This window comes from Falco naumanni, chromosome 1 (genome assembly GCF_017639655.2).
Source record: "Falco naumanni isolate bFalNau1 chromosome 1, bFalNau1.pat, whole genome shotgun sequence".
NCBI classification, from domain to species: Eukaryota; Metazoa; Chordata; class Aves; order Falconiformes; family Falconidae; genus Falco; species Falco naumanni.
This window is the reverse complement of record NC_054054.1, coordinates 111,948,536-111,965,296: the sequence shown is the minus strand read 5'-3', so window position 1 is coordinate 111,965,296 and position 16,761 is coordinate 111,948,536. Positions and strand designations below refer to the sequence as shown.

General features: G+C 45.5%; 1 protein-coding gene across 4 annotated transcripts in view; it reads right to left on the bottom strand.

The window, feature by feature from the left end:
- KSR1 (kinase suppressor of ras 1) overlaps positions 1-12,453 on the bottom strand; it is a 73,533-nt gene extending 61,080 nt beyond the window's left edge. For 3 of the 4 annotated variants that reach the window (XM_040578491.1, XM_040578469.1, XM_040578472.1), the window contains exon 1: positions 12,007-12,452. In XM_040578491.1, the coding sequence (XP_040434425.1) occupies positions 12,007-12,264 (258 nt within the window). In that variant the 5' untranslated portion in view covers positions 12,265-12,452. Of the gene's footprint in view, positions 1-12,006 lie in introns of all 4 variants that reach the window. The other variant, XM_040578482.1, reaches the window with a different exon arrangement.
- Positions 12,454-16,761: the final 4,308 nt, after the last annotated feature.

Sequence of the window (16,761 nt, the reverse complement as noted above, 5' to 3'; positions counted from 1 at the left end):
GGGCCATGCCTGGTATGGAAGAGACCTCTCACATCAGGCTCCTCTTGTCAGGAATGCAGGAAGACATAAAAGGCTGAGCCAGCCTATTTATGTAGGGGATCCATGAGGACTGAAAGGGAGAGGCAGGGATCAGACCATGCATTTCCTCACGTGCTTCCCTCCCCCACCCCCGCACCTTGGTTTTACAGCTGCAGGAAGGATCAAGCCAGAACTGTGCAAAATTGCTGAGTCATCGCTGTGGGGTCTCAGAGAGGCTGTCCGCAATGCTTAAGCCAGAGGACAAAGCCATAAGGCAGAAAGCTGAGCAGCTGGAAAGACACTGCAGGGTAGAGGCAGTCAAGGGATACGATGCACCCACTGCAGGTACAGGCAGGATTCACTAGGCTGAAGGTACAGCATAGAGCCCTGCCTAGGGAAGATTAAGAATCAGAAACATTTTGCATTAAGAGAACTGGAAAGAGGATCCAGGTTAAGCCTAGTAGGTCTTAGCTAGTCCTGGCTAAGTTAGCTAAGAGCAGCGCTGCATCACCACTGCATTGCTGCTGTACTAATTTCTCACTCAAATGAAAGGATAGACGCTACTACCTTCAATTTGAAATCTTACATTGTGAGGTGTCCATTAACTTCAAAGCTCTTCACCTCAGACCACAAACTAGTTATTCCTGGTAACTGAGGCAATTCGAATTAGACAGTAGAAAAAAAAATAAAGAACACATCAGTGGCTGTGGAACATGCCTTGGCAACAGAATGGTGGTGTAGATTTAGAGCTACAAAGATGATGAGGGTACTGCAGCATCTCCCGTATGAGGAAAGGCTGAGAGGGCTGGGCCTGTTTAGCCTGAAGAACAGAAGGCTGAGAGGGGATCTCATCAACATCTACAAATACCCTAAGGGCAAGTGTCAGGAGGATGGGGCCAGGCTCTTTTCAGCAGTGCCCAGCAACAGGACAAGGGGCAACGGGCACAAATTGAAACATTAAGTTCCAACTGAATATGAGGAAGAAATTCTTTACCTTTAGGGTGACAGAGCACTGGAACAGGCTGCCCAGAGACACTGTGGATTCTCCTTCTCTGGAGACATCCAAAACCCACCTGGATGTGACTCTGCAGCCTGCTCTAGGAGGATCTGCTTTAGCGGAGGAGTTGGACTAGATGATCTCCAGAGGTCCCTTCCAACCCCAACCATTCTGTGATTTAGTTTCCGTAAGAATCAAAAACTAAGTATTAGTGTCACCCTAGCAGAAGTATTGAGCTAGCTCTTGCTAAGTCAGCTACACCTCTGGTTACAGATCATCAGATGCTAACTGATATGGCCCATTTGTTAGATGCAAATATGTAATTGCCATTACAGAAGTGCATTCAACATCATTACAAAAAACATCTTCCCCAAAAGTAGGATTGTATTTTCTACAAATGTGGTCTCAGCACAAATGCAGCCAGTGTTCCAGTACAGTAGGTGAAGACCTGGACTTACAGCAGCTCTCCTTTCTCCCTCCAAACTTCAGTTTCCACAGACTCCACTCAAGTCATGAGCCACGACTGCAAATGGCCCAGGAATTTAGGGTGTGCTTAGAGGTGTCCCACAAAAACTCTGCCTCATTATACCCATACGAAATGCTACCAATACAACAGTGCTTAAATCCGGCCTGTACCAGTCAGTTACTGGTTCTGCAAATACTACACTTGACCCACAAAACAAGACCAAACCAGTTTTAACAGACAAAATACCCTGGCTTAATACAAATGGCATTGACAAGCCCTTTGATACCTACTCTGGGCTTTCTCCCAGCTTAGTTGTGTGAACAAATGTTAAGTCTTCAGTGTCTGTACTCACCTTGCCTTACTTCAACACTATGACCTCGTTCCCCTTCCAGAGTGCTTACAGACATCCTTGTCTTTCAAACGAAAAAGAAAAAACACCTTTCTTTGTCCAAAGGGAGCAGGCTGAAGACCTAAGCAAGTCTCCCCAAATGTATCAGTCTCCTGATAACAGTATCTGTGTATTTTAGTCAGTTGTTTCCTTAAGGGAGAACAGAAGAGGGCATAGCTTCCAGAATTCATTAAAATAAAGAGGAAAAAAAATACTTCATCTGATATGCACTAAGAGAGTTTGATATTACTAGCTGATGCCACTGTATAAATACTACTGTATACACATTTATGTCGAAGTATTCTGTTAAGGGAAGGTTGCTGACTCAGCAAAAGGTCTTAATCTTTTGATCTGTCATGTAAGGGACAAAATGTCTAAGCTTCTGAATTACCAAACTCTAATTTAGTGTTTAGCTATACGTTAATCAAATCTGTGCACAAAGTTTAGGCCAAGCTGACTCTCAAGTTAGCAAATACAGTATCATAGCTGGTGCTGGTCTGAGGCACTCTGAATTCTCTCTATAGAAATTGTGGGAGAGTTAAAGTTAGAAGTCTTCAAAAGAAATGTTTTACTTCGTGGAAAGTTTCAGTTTTGGTCAGAAAGACAAAAGGCCCTTAAACTGAAATGTTTTTCTTGGCAGATGAAGAACAGTTTTTAAGAGGGAGACATCTAAAAAAGTCAGGAAGCTTTAAACAACAAAATTTTACTACTTCTGCTGATTTCAGTGGAGCTATGCAACTGTATCCTAAAGCAGGATTTAGTCCTCTAGCTTACTTTAAAGGTAAAAAGAAGAAAACACTGCTCTGGAACCTGAAAACTGTTGCCAGAAAATTCTCCAGGCTTTTAAGATGGGTAGGGAAACATATGTGGAGAGGTTCTCCTAGAGCACTAGAAACAGCCTAAGAGGCACCAACACATCTTCCAGTTAACTATACTTACTGACAGATCCACTTACCCCCTCTAATACCTTTTAGTGGCGATGCCTGGTTGAAGTTCTCAATCCATTAAATGTATTATTTCTTCTTTCCAGTTTATTCAGCATCATTAATAACTAAAAATAAAACCTCACACTGGAATCTGCAAGTCTTAACAATAGCCCACACAACAGCAGCAATGAGAAGCTCAAGACTTCCTTTCTAAATTTAGGTTGCTTCAAACAGAAGTGAAAGTTCTTTGATAAATCAACAAACCCATGTTTTAGAAGCACGTGAGGAGAGTAGAACTAGGCAGGAAATTCCTGCCCTGTTAAACTTACTTGCAAAAGACTTCTCAATATTTTCAGGGACCCAGACCTGAGGCTCCTGGCTGCATTCTGAAAACTGTGGTCAATTACCTGTTTTGGCAGCATCAGGTCAGAGCAGGTCAGAATCTGGATGTGCTGCAACCCAGCAAGATGCCTCAGGGTCATGTTAATTACTGCTCTAAAGTTGATCTCACAGCTTCTGCTATTAGAGCTCTTCCATTTGGAATAACTAATAATCATCATATCAGAGGCACTCTGTAGCCCCTGATCAAAGCATGATTCCTTATTGTACTGATGAAGTGTCCTGCGATTATTCTCTGCTTCCCCAAGATGCACACAGTATGAATTAGATTTTCTCTCTAGGCAGAAGAGGAATGACAGACACCTGCCCTCTGTTCACTTCAGAATACATTCCTGAGAGAAAAAGACAGCTATATTTTAACTTAAAGCCAAATTTAAAAGTACTAAAAGTAAGATGGAAGCAGTGGATCCAATTCTGCCTACAGAATCCTGAAAGCAGACAGGGAATGGCTAACGAGCATGAAGCAGCTGCCTTGCAACTGTTCTCAGAGTTACACCAGCAAATACCCAGGAAGGCTCTGCAGAGGTCGTCTGAAATTCCATTTACACTAACATTAAAAGAATAACTACTGTTCAACTACCTTGTAGGCAGTCACTGCCCTAATTCAAGGCAAGTCAGCATTTCCTTGTAGCCACATGCAAACATGGCGTAGCCCCAGTGGCGAGTCTCAGCATACATGGAATTAGTCCTTTAAAACATAAGAGTATCGAGATAAATTCTCCCTACAGAGATTTAAAACTAGGACATCCTGGTCAGTGGCTTGTTTAGCAGTGTTATGGGCCAAGGCATCCTTCCCCTCTGTCTGAGGGGAGGGTTCACAAGACAACACACTCACAGAATGACAAGGAGTCACCTATCTTACTCTTAGACAGAGGATGCCATGGCCCTGCAATGGGGTTCAGCCGCAGCCCTCGACACTATGCCTCCAACCACCTCCCCAAGGATAATCAGAAGAAACACACGAAACTCCTTGTTTTCTCCCTTTAGGAAAATCACTGCTAAAGAAAAAAAAAAAAAAAAACACACAACAGGAAGCTGTGTCTTTTTTTCCTCTCATTCAGTAAAGCATGGAAAGTGCATTTGAGTCACAGCCATCTAAGCACACATTCTGCATGCACCATCTGTTACACCCCCCTTCCCTGAATCACTTTTGGCTGACCAAAAGTGTTGCTAGTCAAGCTACAAAATCCACAGCCCATACTTAGGTGGGGGGAGTTCTATTGAGAAGCTGGCTGCTTTGACCTGTCCTTGTGGCATTACTTTTTAGGAAACAAGTAATTTTAGGTATTTTGAATGATAACCTGAGTAACACCTGAAAAGGTTTAGAGCCAAAGCAAGCAAATATTCTAACTTTGAGTTCTGTTTTAGTCTTTTCCACACTAACACTAATAACTTTATGCTATCATGCGCTTTGCCCACTATGCCAAACATCACAACCCCTCTGCTAGGCTAAACTTGCACACTTCTGCAGCTAGCTGCAACCTATTTCAATCTACTATTTCTTCCCCACACACACCTTTTTTTTTTTTTTTTAATTAAAAAAATCACTCCACTCACTTCTTGGAAGCAAAAACGCTAGCCAGCTCCTCATCTCCTGTGCACCTGCACAACCATATTGATTTCAGGATCAATTTAAAGCATCACTGTATAGGCCATGTTGCTAGTTGAACAGTCCTGAGCTCAGGTGCCTAAGTCCAATGAGATTTGCATCTTCCACCTACAGACAGCTCAAACAGCTCAGACTTAAGATACATGTGCTGCGCTTAGAGAAAGATGAACAAAAGACATCTACTATCAGACTGGGCTATGATACACACATGCCCAGAGAGATTAGGGACTAAGATAAGGTTTGAGTTTCCACCTCAGAAATGCTCAAGGATGCAGTCTAAGCAGCTCATGCAAAAAGCAGGTTTACAGCACAGACAGCGAGCTCAGCCACAGAACTGACAACTGTCAACTAGCACAGGTTCAAGCGAACACTACAGCTGCACCAGTGATTGCTTCATGTTCCTTGGAGCACGTATAGGGGGAGTACAGCTGGGCTGGGACATGCCTCTGGGATCTCCAGGTGGCACAGGAGCTCTGTGCAGCTCTGGCATAAGGCAGAAGACATATCTGATCACCTGTACACTCTGCTGGTTCTCACTTGTTCTCCCACATTATCAGCAATACAGAGTCTCTCTAGTTTAACTTGGGACTGATCCTGTCCTAGATTCTGGGGATGTGGACTACAACCCACCACCTGCCCTCGCTTGAGCTCTGCCAAGAAGGAGTCACTGCAGTCAAAGCCAAGCCAGATTGCCAAACTGTTTCTTAACCATGTTGAGCTAGTCTTTGACTAGGTTCAGACTCCCACCAAGAAGCAGGAGTGCCCAAAACACTTCTATGCACAACTGCTCACAAGTTATGTCTTGGAAGCGTTACCCATTTATTTTGTCCAGATTCAAAGAGCCTCTGGTTCCTCTGGTTTGCTAGCCACGGCAACACTGTGCTGCTGGTAGCATCAACTGTGTGGGATTACTCCATGGGAGTGAGAAATGAGCACGGAGGGAAGTCTCCAAGAGATGTCTGAGTCAGTAACTCTGGGTGGTGTCATCTGTGCCTTTCACACAGTAATCCAGCCAATACATTTTCCAACTCTCAAAACAGTGAGAGATAGCTGGGCTTGCTTTCATTACAATTCTTTTAGTACAAAAAAAATTAAAAAAAAAAATAATTGCTACAGGCTAAAAAAAAGGATATGAAATCTTAGCCTTAAACGAAAGGTGAGAATTTCTCTCTGAAGCATCTGAAAGATTACATGGTGGAAATATCATTTTAAGCATAACTATTCCCTAAATAATTTGGTGTGTCACATGGCTTCTTTTGTAAAGTGTTCCTATTTATGAATAAAAACAAGTGATAAATTTGTGTACCACCACACTGACTCATAGCTGTAAATCTGTCACTAGTGTGCAGCTGTAACACTAATCGGGGTTTTCCCTTGTGAAATGCAGTTAATAGCTAGCATTTGAACTTGAGCAGCAGACCAAATTCTGCTCAGGTGCTATCTGTGTAAGCATGGCCACGTCCATGAGTTTAGCTAGATACAGCTGAGGTTCAAGTCAGGCTACTTCACTGATTAGAACAATTTTGAACAAGCAGTAAACATCAGAAATCACATACGGAGACTGAGGCTTGTCTGGCACTTCCTGTTAGTGTGTAGGCATGTTTGTACAGAGGTCTCAACTCCAGGATCTGCTGAACTTCTTTATTGGAGTTCAGTTGCTGAAAAACGTCTCCAAGCTGACTCTGTATTAGGATGAGTAGGAATAATTTTGTTTTAACATAATCCAGTAACCACACAACCAGTCTTAGAGAGGCAAACGCAGCACAAAGCCTTACTCTGATACTTTTCTGGCTTCCCAATCAGTGCATCGTAGAATCCAACCCAAGGCTATAAGTACATACAGACCTTGACAGAAAAGTGAAGAGAATCCCTTGTCTTATCTTCGTCTTGATAACTACTCATCAGAGCTTGTCCTGGAAACTCCAGGTAAGTTAAAACACTGCTGCTCACTTTTTGTGTAAACATTTATGCAAAATCAAATGTAGGAGATGAGATAAATTCCATTATGATGTGCAAATTCTGATCATGTATGAAGAAACATTGTCACAAAGGAAAGATGAAGTCTACAGGCTTTATAATAATATATGGTTCTGACTCCTTCAAAGTCAAACAGAATCTCTGTTAAAGCCTATCTTATACAAACAAGCACACAAATTTAAGAAAAAAAGAGTCTTACAAAAAAGGATGACAACTTTAAGAAAAAGCAACCGCGTTGCATATATGCAAGAAGTAAGATGAAGTAAGAGACTCTGTTCTCTTACATAAGACCTACTGAAAAGGAAGTCTTCTCAGCTGAACAAGGCTCATAAACATGTGGCTACAGGTTGCAGTTTGGCTTGAAAAATTCATTACTCCCACTACTTCCAATTTACAAACATTTCTTTTCCTTTCCTTATGTGTATCACATGCCCAACTTCCAGTCTGCAAGTCTGGACAATTACAATTCCTCTTCCTCTCCTCTCATGCGTCTCCCCATTTTCAAAGCATTTGTTTCTGCTTAGAGATTGCTTGGTAAGAGATAAGCCTTTTCTGGCCAAATTGACAAATGAATCAAGATAACATTAAAGCAAGTTCAAACATATTTAATCCACAGGTATCATTCAGCCAATATTTGTGGAGTAGTAGACTTACTTATTTGTGACGCAGCACAGATGGTGTCAGGCTTTCTGATCTGGTGTTACATTTTCCAGAGGTGCTGAACAGAAGACATTCCTGAGGAAGAAGTCAAAGTGATCTTTGCATATGGGGCCAAGAGCATCTCTATCACAGACACAGTCCACCAGAGAGCAATGAGAACAGTTTCTCTCAAAGAGCAGGCATAGATTTTAGCAATGCATGCTACTGCCCCACCCTGACACTCCCACCATAAACAGTTTGGAGGCAGCTTCCATGCCAGAAAAACTGCAGTCTGCTCTTACGATGCAAGAACCAAGGTAGAAAGAAAATACATCTGAACACACTCTAGGTCTCTGTTCAGCCTGGTGCTGCCTCATCTTTGCTGCAGTTAGAAGTGGGAGGGGCAGGGGGGGCACACACATGTCCCACTTCATCCCTCTAATTCCCACACTTCACCAAGCCAGCTATGCTGTTTCCAGCAGAAAAGATTGAGAAACCATAGGAACCTTCCCTGCAGCCAGCACACCAGGACTATATTCTCCTCCTCATGCCCAAGAAACTGGCTTGGGCTGCAGCGTTAGAAGTTTCATGTGCTTCACTACAGATGTCTAGTCCCATTATCAGCTTCCTAGCTAGAGAAATGAATCCAGAAAGATACTGCTTTTACGAAGAAATACAGATAAAAATAATACGCTTCTAACTTTGCAAAACAAATTTAAGAGTCATGCAAGGGATTAGCATAATGACAGAGTTAAAGATGACACGGTTGTTTCTTTCCAAAGATGCTTGGAGCAACACTGGATGCTCACCACACAGCATGACATTTTTTGCTCTCACATATGGGTTAAAAATTACCATTATTTTCCATTTCAGTTTTGTAGTTGACTTGAGAAGTGAGTAAACCTGCTAGGACAGAACTGAAAGCAAGCCATATACCAAAGAAGTGGGTAAAAAGAAAAAAAACCTCAAGCACTTATTTGGCAGAGCATAAAAAATTTCAAAAAAGTACAAGACCTAGTGGCATCAGAGAACCTGGTCTGCTAATAACCAAACTAACACAATATACAGGGAAACTCCCTGCCCTTCTAAGAAATGGCCTTCCTACATGTGAAACGGGGTCAAGCTCACACAAGACATCTACACTCAACATATTATTTGCAAGCAATTCCCATAGCCCTTCATTACTCCCCTTCTTTCTGTATTACAGAAAGTTCTCCTTGCATTCATTTGAGCTGCCATGAGTGCTTATCTTTACCTGTCAAGATCCCAGTTTGAAATCTTTATCTACCATGTGCTTTATTCTGAGAAGACCTTATACACCAGAGGAATGAGGAAGGACTTAAAGCATTTCAGTAAATTGGGAGGGACATAAGCATGCACTCAAACACCTTTAGTTAAGTTGATGTTCCTGACTTTGAAACATACACACATTATGAATCATGTGGCATACATGACAGTTATCTAAGCTGTGAACAGGCACAGAGGGAAGTGGTGCCAAAAGGACCAAGCTAGCATCTCTAGTGTAAAAAATAACACAAGCATTTAGATGAATTTGCACTGGTGTTCTCAGCTATCGATTCCATTCCCACTACAACTACTTTCAGAAGATAACTTCAGGGCTGTGCTAACCTTGAGATTAGAAATGGCAACGAGCATGCACTGCTGTCTGACCTGCGCTGGAATAGTTTAGAGCACCACAGCCACCTGACAGCATTCACCCCCATGCACACATGGCCTGAATGGCTGCAGTTCACTGACATAGAAGACTGTGTTCAAGGAGATATCCCTTCACCTGTTAAGTTCACAGTTTTGACACCAAAACTTGACACCACAGAACTTTCCAAGACGTATGAGCTATATACAAATAGACACTTCCCTGCCTTTTTCTTCCTTTGAACAAAAAGTGAAATCAATTTCTGACTTAGTATATTGGACTGCTTTCAAATCACACACATGGAACCTCACATTTGGCCTCAGAAGCTACTTCTTCAACTTCCAGAGTCATTCCCTCTGTTCCCAAACTAGTACTTCCCGCTTCCAGTTTGCTGCTTTATCTGTCTCATGTTTTATCATTTCCTTGTGGCTTTTACACAGTTTACCAGTTATACCGATGCAGCTAAATTTCCGTAACTCTTTTTCCATGAAGAACTTTCTGCACAAAACCAGAAGACACATGTAAGATTCCAGTCCAAAGTACAGATGAGACTTGCAGGCCCAGCAACCATATCACTAGTAGCCACGAATCACAATCCACAGAGCCATTCTGCAACTTGTCAGGGCCACCCAGCGAATCGCAGCAGGGACTGTAGATCTCCAAGCTTCTGGTTGAAGTACCGACTCAAGGAGGTGCCTACAGTCTGTGCAGGGCTGCGCACCACAGTCAAACCATCAGTAACACTGGCCCTCTGCAATATCGGAGCACTTGTCTCTACTGATGTGATCTGATAAGCAAATGTGTATGACCACACATGCATTTCTGACACATTAACCAAGGCACAGTAATTACACCACGTAATGCCACAGGCAGGGCGCCTGGTACTTGAGGCTATACGGCAGTCCACCACCTTCTGCTGCACCCCGGAAAATTGCAGCTTAGGGAACAAAACACAGACCCTCATCTCCTACAGTCTGGTTCTCTGCTCTGCATCTATAGACAAACCCACTGCAGAATGGCACAGAAAGCTAAGCACAAGACTCGGACCATGCTTGACAACATGTATTTTGGTACAGGCAACAGAACACAGCAAAGGGCACAGAGTCTATACCCATGCCCATAGCTTCACATGTTGGCAGAGATCCAGTACTTGGTTGAATTCCCAGAGAAATCATATACTGGACTGTGCATCAAAGAATTTTTTCAGCTAAGCTTTTTTTCTGATCATAAATTTGGTAATCATCAGTGAATGCGGCACCCATTTGTTTAAGCAGATAAATGCTTAAGAGGAACGCATGCACACACTCGACAACTATCACTAAAACAGCTTTTGTTGCTTTAAGAAGAACCTGAAGATGATAGCAGGCCTTTATCCTTTGTGAATAAAGGTTTCCTTTTAGAACAGGTTCACCAGCAAAATACTGATGATAATTTTCCGAAATGATGCTGATTTATATTGTTTGAGCATTAAAAAGGCCATCAGTAGAGTTGCCAAAAGCCCACACAAATACTGTTTTATAAAGAATAGCCTTCTGAATGCTATTTGGAGGTGGCAGGAGGAAAAAAAATAAAGAAAAAAAAAGTGCTACAAATTTGCAAGGGAAAAAATCCAAAACAAAACAGAATAAATAAACAAACAAACAAAAAAACCCACAGAAAAGGCAGAGGAAGAAAGAATGATAGATTTCCAAGAGGTTATGCCAAAATCTACCTACCACCTATTGTTTCACAATTTTTTTCCCAACCTTCCTTTCTCGTGTGATGGATTTTGCAGCATATACATTTGTTGCAGTTACAGTGTTGTAATGATTTTTCTTTCTAAAGGCCCAATGCTCTAGCTCCACAGTCTCCAGTATCAGGCTAGAGAAAAGGACCATTACTAGCCTTTACATGAAACTTCTATCAAAGGTGGCAGGGGGGATTTTTAACTCTGCTTAGAGCAACAGTACCTGCACACAAGGTAAAAAGAAATGTTATTTAAGTATCTAAAGGTCAAATGAAGTAAGCAAGAATAAATCTACATTCCCTTTCTAAATACTTACGCAGGCTCATGTACAGATTCAGCCCTCCTTTGGAGGCATCACAACAGCACATGCTTTGTGCTTTAAAGTTTCATATAATCTTTCTAAACAGCAAAACATCTCTCCAACCCAGATGGTGCTGCTGTTTTGTCAGCCACACCAATGGAGTGAAAAGGAGCATCAAATTAGATCAGTGAAACTGAGCCCAGGATAGAGAGACAGGCCTGGAGACGAGGGCAGGAACCATCAGAAGCTAACACCGAAGACCTGAGGGAAAGAGCGAGTCCATCCTGCTTCCCAGGGCGCTGTGGTGACCCACGTTCTGCAAGGGAGCCTCGGGTCACCTCTGGTCCCCGCCTCACATCGCACCCACCTCCACAGTGACACCAGCCCAGCCGCAGGCCCCAGGGCCGCGCAGTGGCGCGGGGGGCGGCGGAGCGCGACCACACGCAGCTCCCGCTCCCCGCGAAGCCGCCTGAAGCCGGGGGGCGCGCCCGGACGCGGCAGCCACGGACCGGCCCAGCGGTTCCCCCGCACCTGTCCGCCCCCGCTCGCCCCCCGCCTCTCCCGCGACGCCCTCCGAGCGGCGGGGGGGCTAGCTGGGGGACCCTGCCGCGGCCAGCCCGGCCCCACCGCCGGGCCGGGGCGGGGACCGACCCCCTACTGACAGGGCTGCCGCGGCGCTGGGGGCGTCCTTCCCTCCGGCACAACCCGCCCTACCCGGGGGAAAAGGGCGGGAGGGAGAGGGTGCCTCACGGCCCCGGCACCGGGGAGGGCGCGGGGCCCCCGCGCTGAGAGGAAAGGGCTCCGGGGGAAGGGGCAGGCCTCGGCCCCCAGCTGTGAGGAACGGGCACGCCGGGGGGCGGTGGCGGGGCTCCCCTCCGGCCCCGCAGCGGCTGCCGAGCCCCGTACCTCCAGGGTGCGGATCTCCTGCTGGGTGAGGTCGTTGGACGCGGCGCATTTCGTGCGGAGCCCGCGCAGGTTGGAGAGCGAGATGTCGATGAGGTCCTGCAGCAGCCCGCACTGCTGCAGCGTGCTCCGCACGGCCGGCAAGCCCCGCGCCGCCGCGCCAGCCCGGGGCCCCGCGCCGCCGCCCGCCACCGCCTCGCCACCGCTCCGCTCCCTCCTCTCCAGCATGCCGGCGGCTCGCAGGGCAGCCGCTCTATCCATTCCTCGGCATCAGGGAGGCCGGGGAGGAGAGGCGGCGGCAGCGGCGAGGGGCGGGGGGGAGCGGCGGGGGGGAGGGCGGGCAGCCGGCGGCTCGCTCCGCCCCGCCTCTCCTCGCCGGGCAATTACCGCGCATTAACTTGCACGCCGGAGAGGCACCGCGGGCGCGGCCGGCCCGCGCAGCGCAGGCGGCGGCTGTTCCAGGAGGGGGCGCAGCGGCCGCTCCGCCCCACCGCCCGCCTCAGCCCCTCAGCGCCGCCCTCCGCTCCCCTCAGCGCCCGCCTCAGCCCCTCAGCGCCGCCCTCCGCTCCCCTCAGCGCCCGCCTCAGCCCCTCAGCGCCGCCCTCCGCTCCCCTCAGCACTGTTCTCTGCTCCCCTCGGCGCCGCCATTCGCTCCCCCTCAGCACCTGCCTCAGCCCCACCCTCTGCTTCCCTGAGCTCCCGCCTGAGCACTACCCTCTGCTCTCCTCAGGCACTCAGCGCTGCCCTCCACTCCCCTTAGCTCCTCAGTCCCTCAGCTCTGTCCTTTGCTCTCCTCAGCGTTTGCCTCAGTGCCTGCCTCTGCTCCCCTCAGTGCTTTCCTCTGCTCTCTTCAGCACCAGCCTCAGCACCCACCTCAGTGCCACCCTCTGCTCTCCTCAGCCCCTTAGCACCTGCCTCAGCTCCTCAGTGCCCACCACAGTATCCCTACTGCTGTCTTAGCACCTCCCTCCGCTTGCATCAGCCTCTCGCCACCTTCTCAGCCTGCCTCAGCCTTTCTACAGGTATGTTGGGACTTGTAGCCCACCTTACAGGAGCCCCTGCCTCAGCCCACTGAAGGAAAAAGGGTAGAGGGTAGTGCTGCGCCTGGCCAGCCCATCCAGAGGTGTGAGGGCCCTGCTGGTGGGTCTGGCCTCTCACTGTGGGCAAGGGATCCAGCCAGGCCCCTCACACCTCTGAGTGCTGGGAGGAGCGCTGTGCACAGCATGAGGGGACAAACCTATCTATGTGTCTATAGGCACTAAATGCCACAAGGACCTGAAGGTTCGGAGGTTAAAACCAGCATCAAAATGCCATTGCACGTGTTCAGTGCCATCCCACAGAAGCCCCTTGTGTGTTTCTGGATGGGGTGGTCTGCTGTGGCCACGGCACAGCCAGAGCCATTGGGGCTGGAGTCTGTGGTGTGGCACAAGCGGTTACAAAGTTGACTGACACTGGTGACATCTGTGCCATTACACTGGCAGAAACCAAGTGCTAGCTATAAACAAGACACTTTCTAAGACCATAGAGAGCTTTCCTAAAATACCATTTCCCAAATGTTCTATAAATCGATCAGGAACATGTTTTATTTGAATAAACGTTTACTTAGTAAAGAATAACTGCAGGTCTAGTACATGAAGTGAACATTATTATAAATATATTTTAGTGAATTTAAACACTTGAGTGCGATAGTTGTGTGGGTTAATTCATGTCATGAGTAGGAGGGAATTTTATTATGGCCTCGTGGAACCACTGTGGTTTCAGCTTTCACAATGGAAATGCTAGGAAAATGGTACAGGTAACTGCATTACAGGTGCATTTGTTTGCATATCTTAACTGTCTAATGGACTTTCACAGACCTGAGAAGTCAGTGCAGGAACCTTGCATCTTCCAATTACTGGAAGGATTAGGACTATTCATCTGATGTGAGGGATCCAGAAAGGCAATTTGGTTGCATCTTGCTGACAAAAGATAGCCTCCTTAATTTGGACTAGATTGACACCACGTTTTAAAAGCTGAAACTACATCTGAGCCACATGTGGCAATACAGAAGAAAATTTTATTAAAAAAAAAAGGGGGGGGGGGGGAACCAATATGAATATAGGACATGAGGCAGTGGAGCAGGGCAAATCAGCTGACACTGAGCTGTTTTTCTCATGGTTAGATGGATACTGGTATCCACATCAGTTTGTGTGCATGTGCATCAAGTAGTGTGACATATGCTGTTTAGTAATTTTCTTCAGAATGTGGGTCAGGTTAAGTATTTGATTTCATTGTCATTATTCACATGCTGTAAATTTCATGTTCACTCAGGGCTTTGCTCTATTAGGGTTTAATTAGTTTGCCATCTGATAAGACCTGTGGTTTTGGGAAAGTAACTTATTTTGCTTATTACCTACATATTTCTGACCCTGTGAAAAAGTCAGATAAAGACCCCCTTTCCTCTTAGGAGTACTGGAAGTTTCACACTGGAAATTTTAGTTTGTAGAACTCGTGACAGACTGAAATCATCAAATAGAGGTGATCATGGCACTGGGAAATACTATCAGGGACATTATTCTTGTAGACATTCTCTGTATACCTTCCTGAGAACATCCATTTGCTAATAGACAAGAAACTGAATGCGTTGCATAAGAAAGCAAGCTAGGGAAATTGTGGGCTGTGCATCACAAGATATTTGGCATTCTCTGCAAGTGTTTGTGTACTGCGTTGGGAGTGCCGGCCTCATTAGCTGGCTACCGTAAGTGGGCAGCATTCCAGTCCCAGCATACAAGACTGCCCTCTGGGTCTGCGTGGAAAAATGTGCTGACTAAACGCTCCATACGCGCACCATGCATTCATGTCCCTGCTCAGCATTGCTCGTCGGCTCGCATGTTCGTGAGGCTGTCACACTCACAGGAGAAATGGGGAATCTCCCAGTGCTCTTCTGTGGAAGCAGATTACGCACAAGTGAGCGCTCTCATTCTAGCTAGCTCCTTAACTCCAGTAGCAAGGCAGAAAGAAGAGGCAGAGCTGCATACACTGAACCACAGGGGAACCATTATCTTACTCTGAGATGAACCCAGAACTGTGTTAATGCAGGACTGCAACCTTGGGTGTCCCACAGAGTTGCAGCCTGCGTCATCCAGGGTGACCACAGACCAGATGTGATGCTGAGGACCAGGAGCAGACATTTGTGAACATGGGGGTGGAGTGTAATTTTTGTGATTTCATGGATGAGGCCAGCAGGATTTCACAGTCTCCTTTTCCAGACCCACAAATCCAGCCATGACAGATCATCCCCATGAGACACAGATTCTATTCAGCTGCCATACACATCTATGTTAGGGTCTTTATTTAATTCCTCAAACATGCTGTGTTTCATATGAGGTCTGTATTGAGAATGTGTATTGGAGAAAACAGCTCAGAAAGGGGGGGGAGAAGTTATTCCAACTTCATTAGCATTTATGCCTAGTGATCAGTATTTCCCAGCATCTTGCATCTTGTACAGACAATTTTAAATTCTACCATGTTGATCCTGTTGTCATTTTTTCACAGTCTTTCCTTTGAAAACAAAGATACAGAAAGAAATGGAAGGAAAGCATGTTGACTGGCAGCTGAGTACAGGTTGGAGTTTTACCACAAACTTTGTGTGTAATCTTGATAATTTAAGTTTAGCTCTCTGTCTATAAGAAAAGGGGAATAAACCCACTGCAAACCCACTGCTTTATCAGGGGGGTTGAAATGAGAAATACCGTGTCTGGGCAATGCTAGAAGGACCATGTAAGCACACTGAATGAGTTGTTTTGCCCAGAGATTCAGGGAAGTAACATCTTTCATATTTTATTCATTGATGCCCTTGTTAGGAATTTTTCTTCAATGTGAAGTGTATGCATGGTAGACATGAGAACTGCATTCTGTGGAGGAAAACAACTGCTTTTTTGTTGAATCAGGGGAACCACAAACATGTTGTGTACTTCATTCCTATGTGAAGTGTACAGTGGCCTTATTTTGTATATCAATAAACAACAATAGTTTTGAAAACAACAATAAAATGTGGAATGCCTAAACTGGATCAGGGAAAACTGTTAAGTCTTTGGTTAAACCACTGACCTAAGAACTGAAAGGATTTCTCTTCCCTGCTGCCCCTTATCTCTTGTACACACAGGCCAAGTTCTCTGGGACAAGAATTTTTCTTTGCTAACTACCACAACAAAGGCCTAACCTTGGTAGTTGCCTCTAGGAAGTCCAGCCCTGTAGACCATATCAAGGGTCTTCAATTCAGTAACATAAGCTCACTGGAGAAAAGCAAAGATCTTTTTATTCCTGAAGAAAGAAAAGCACTGATGCATTTCACATGCTGCTTTTATGAAAAGCTTCTATTACCTTTTTAGCTAGCTTGCCCTAATTTCATTCAGCTATCACAACAGTGAATTTAGATGATGAGACTGAATTACTCTATTTGATGTGTTTAACACATAATAGAAACCTGTTTTAAGAAAATGCAGTGTTGGGATTTGAAGAGTTGAGATGTTAGGTGTTTCAGATAAAAGAGGCCTTTATTATGGATGATTTTCCCCTCAAAGGCTTCCTCCTACACTGACAGTAAGAGTATTCCTTTCTCGCTGCAGTGCAGCACAATAATGCACAGTAGTTCTGGCATGCTTGTCTGTTGTAAAGTCGAGAAACTTAAGTCCTATTTTTAGACATGCTGCTGGATATTCTTTTTAGGATGTACAGAGAAAGTGAAGATGGTGAGATGGTGGTCATGGGACAAATCCT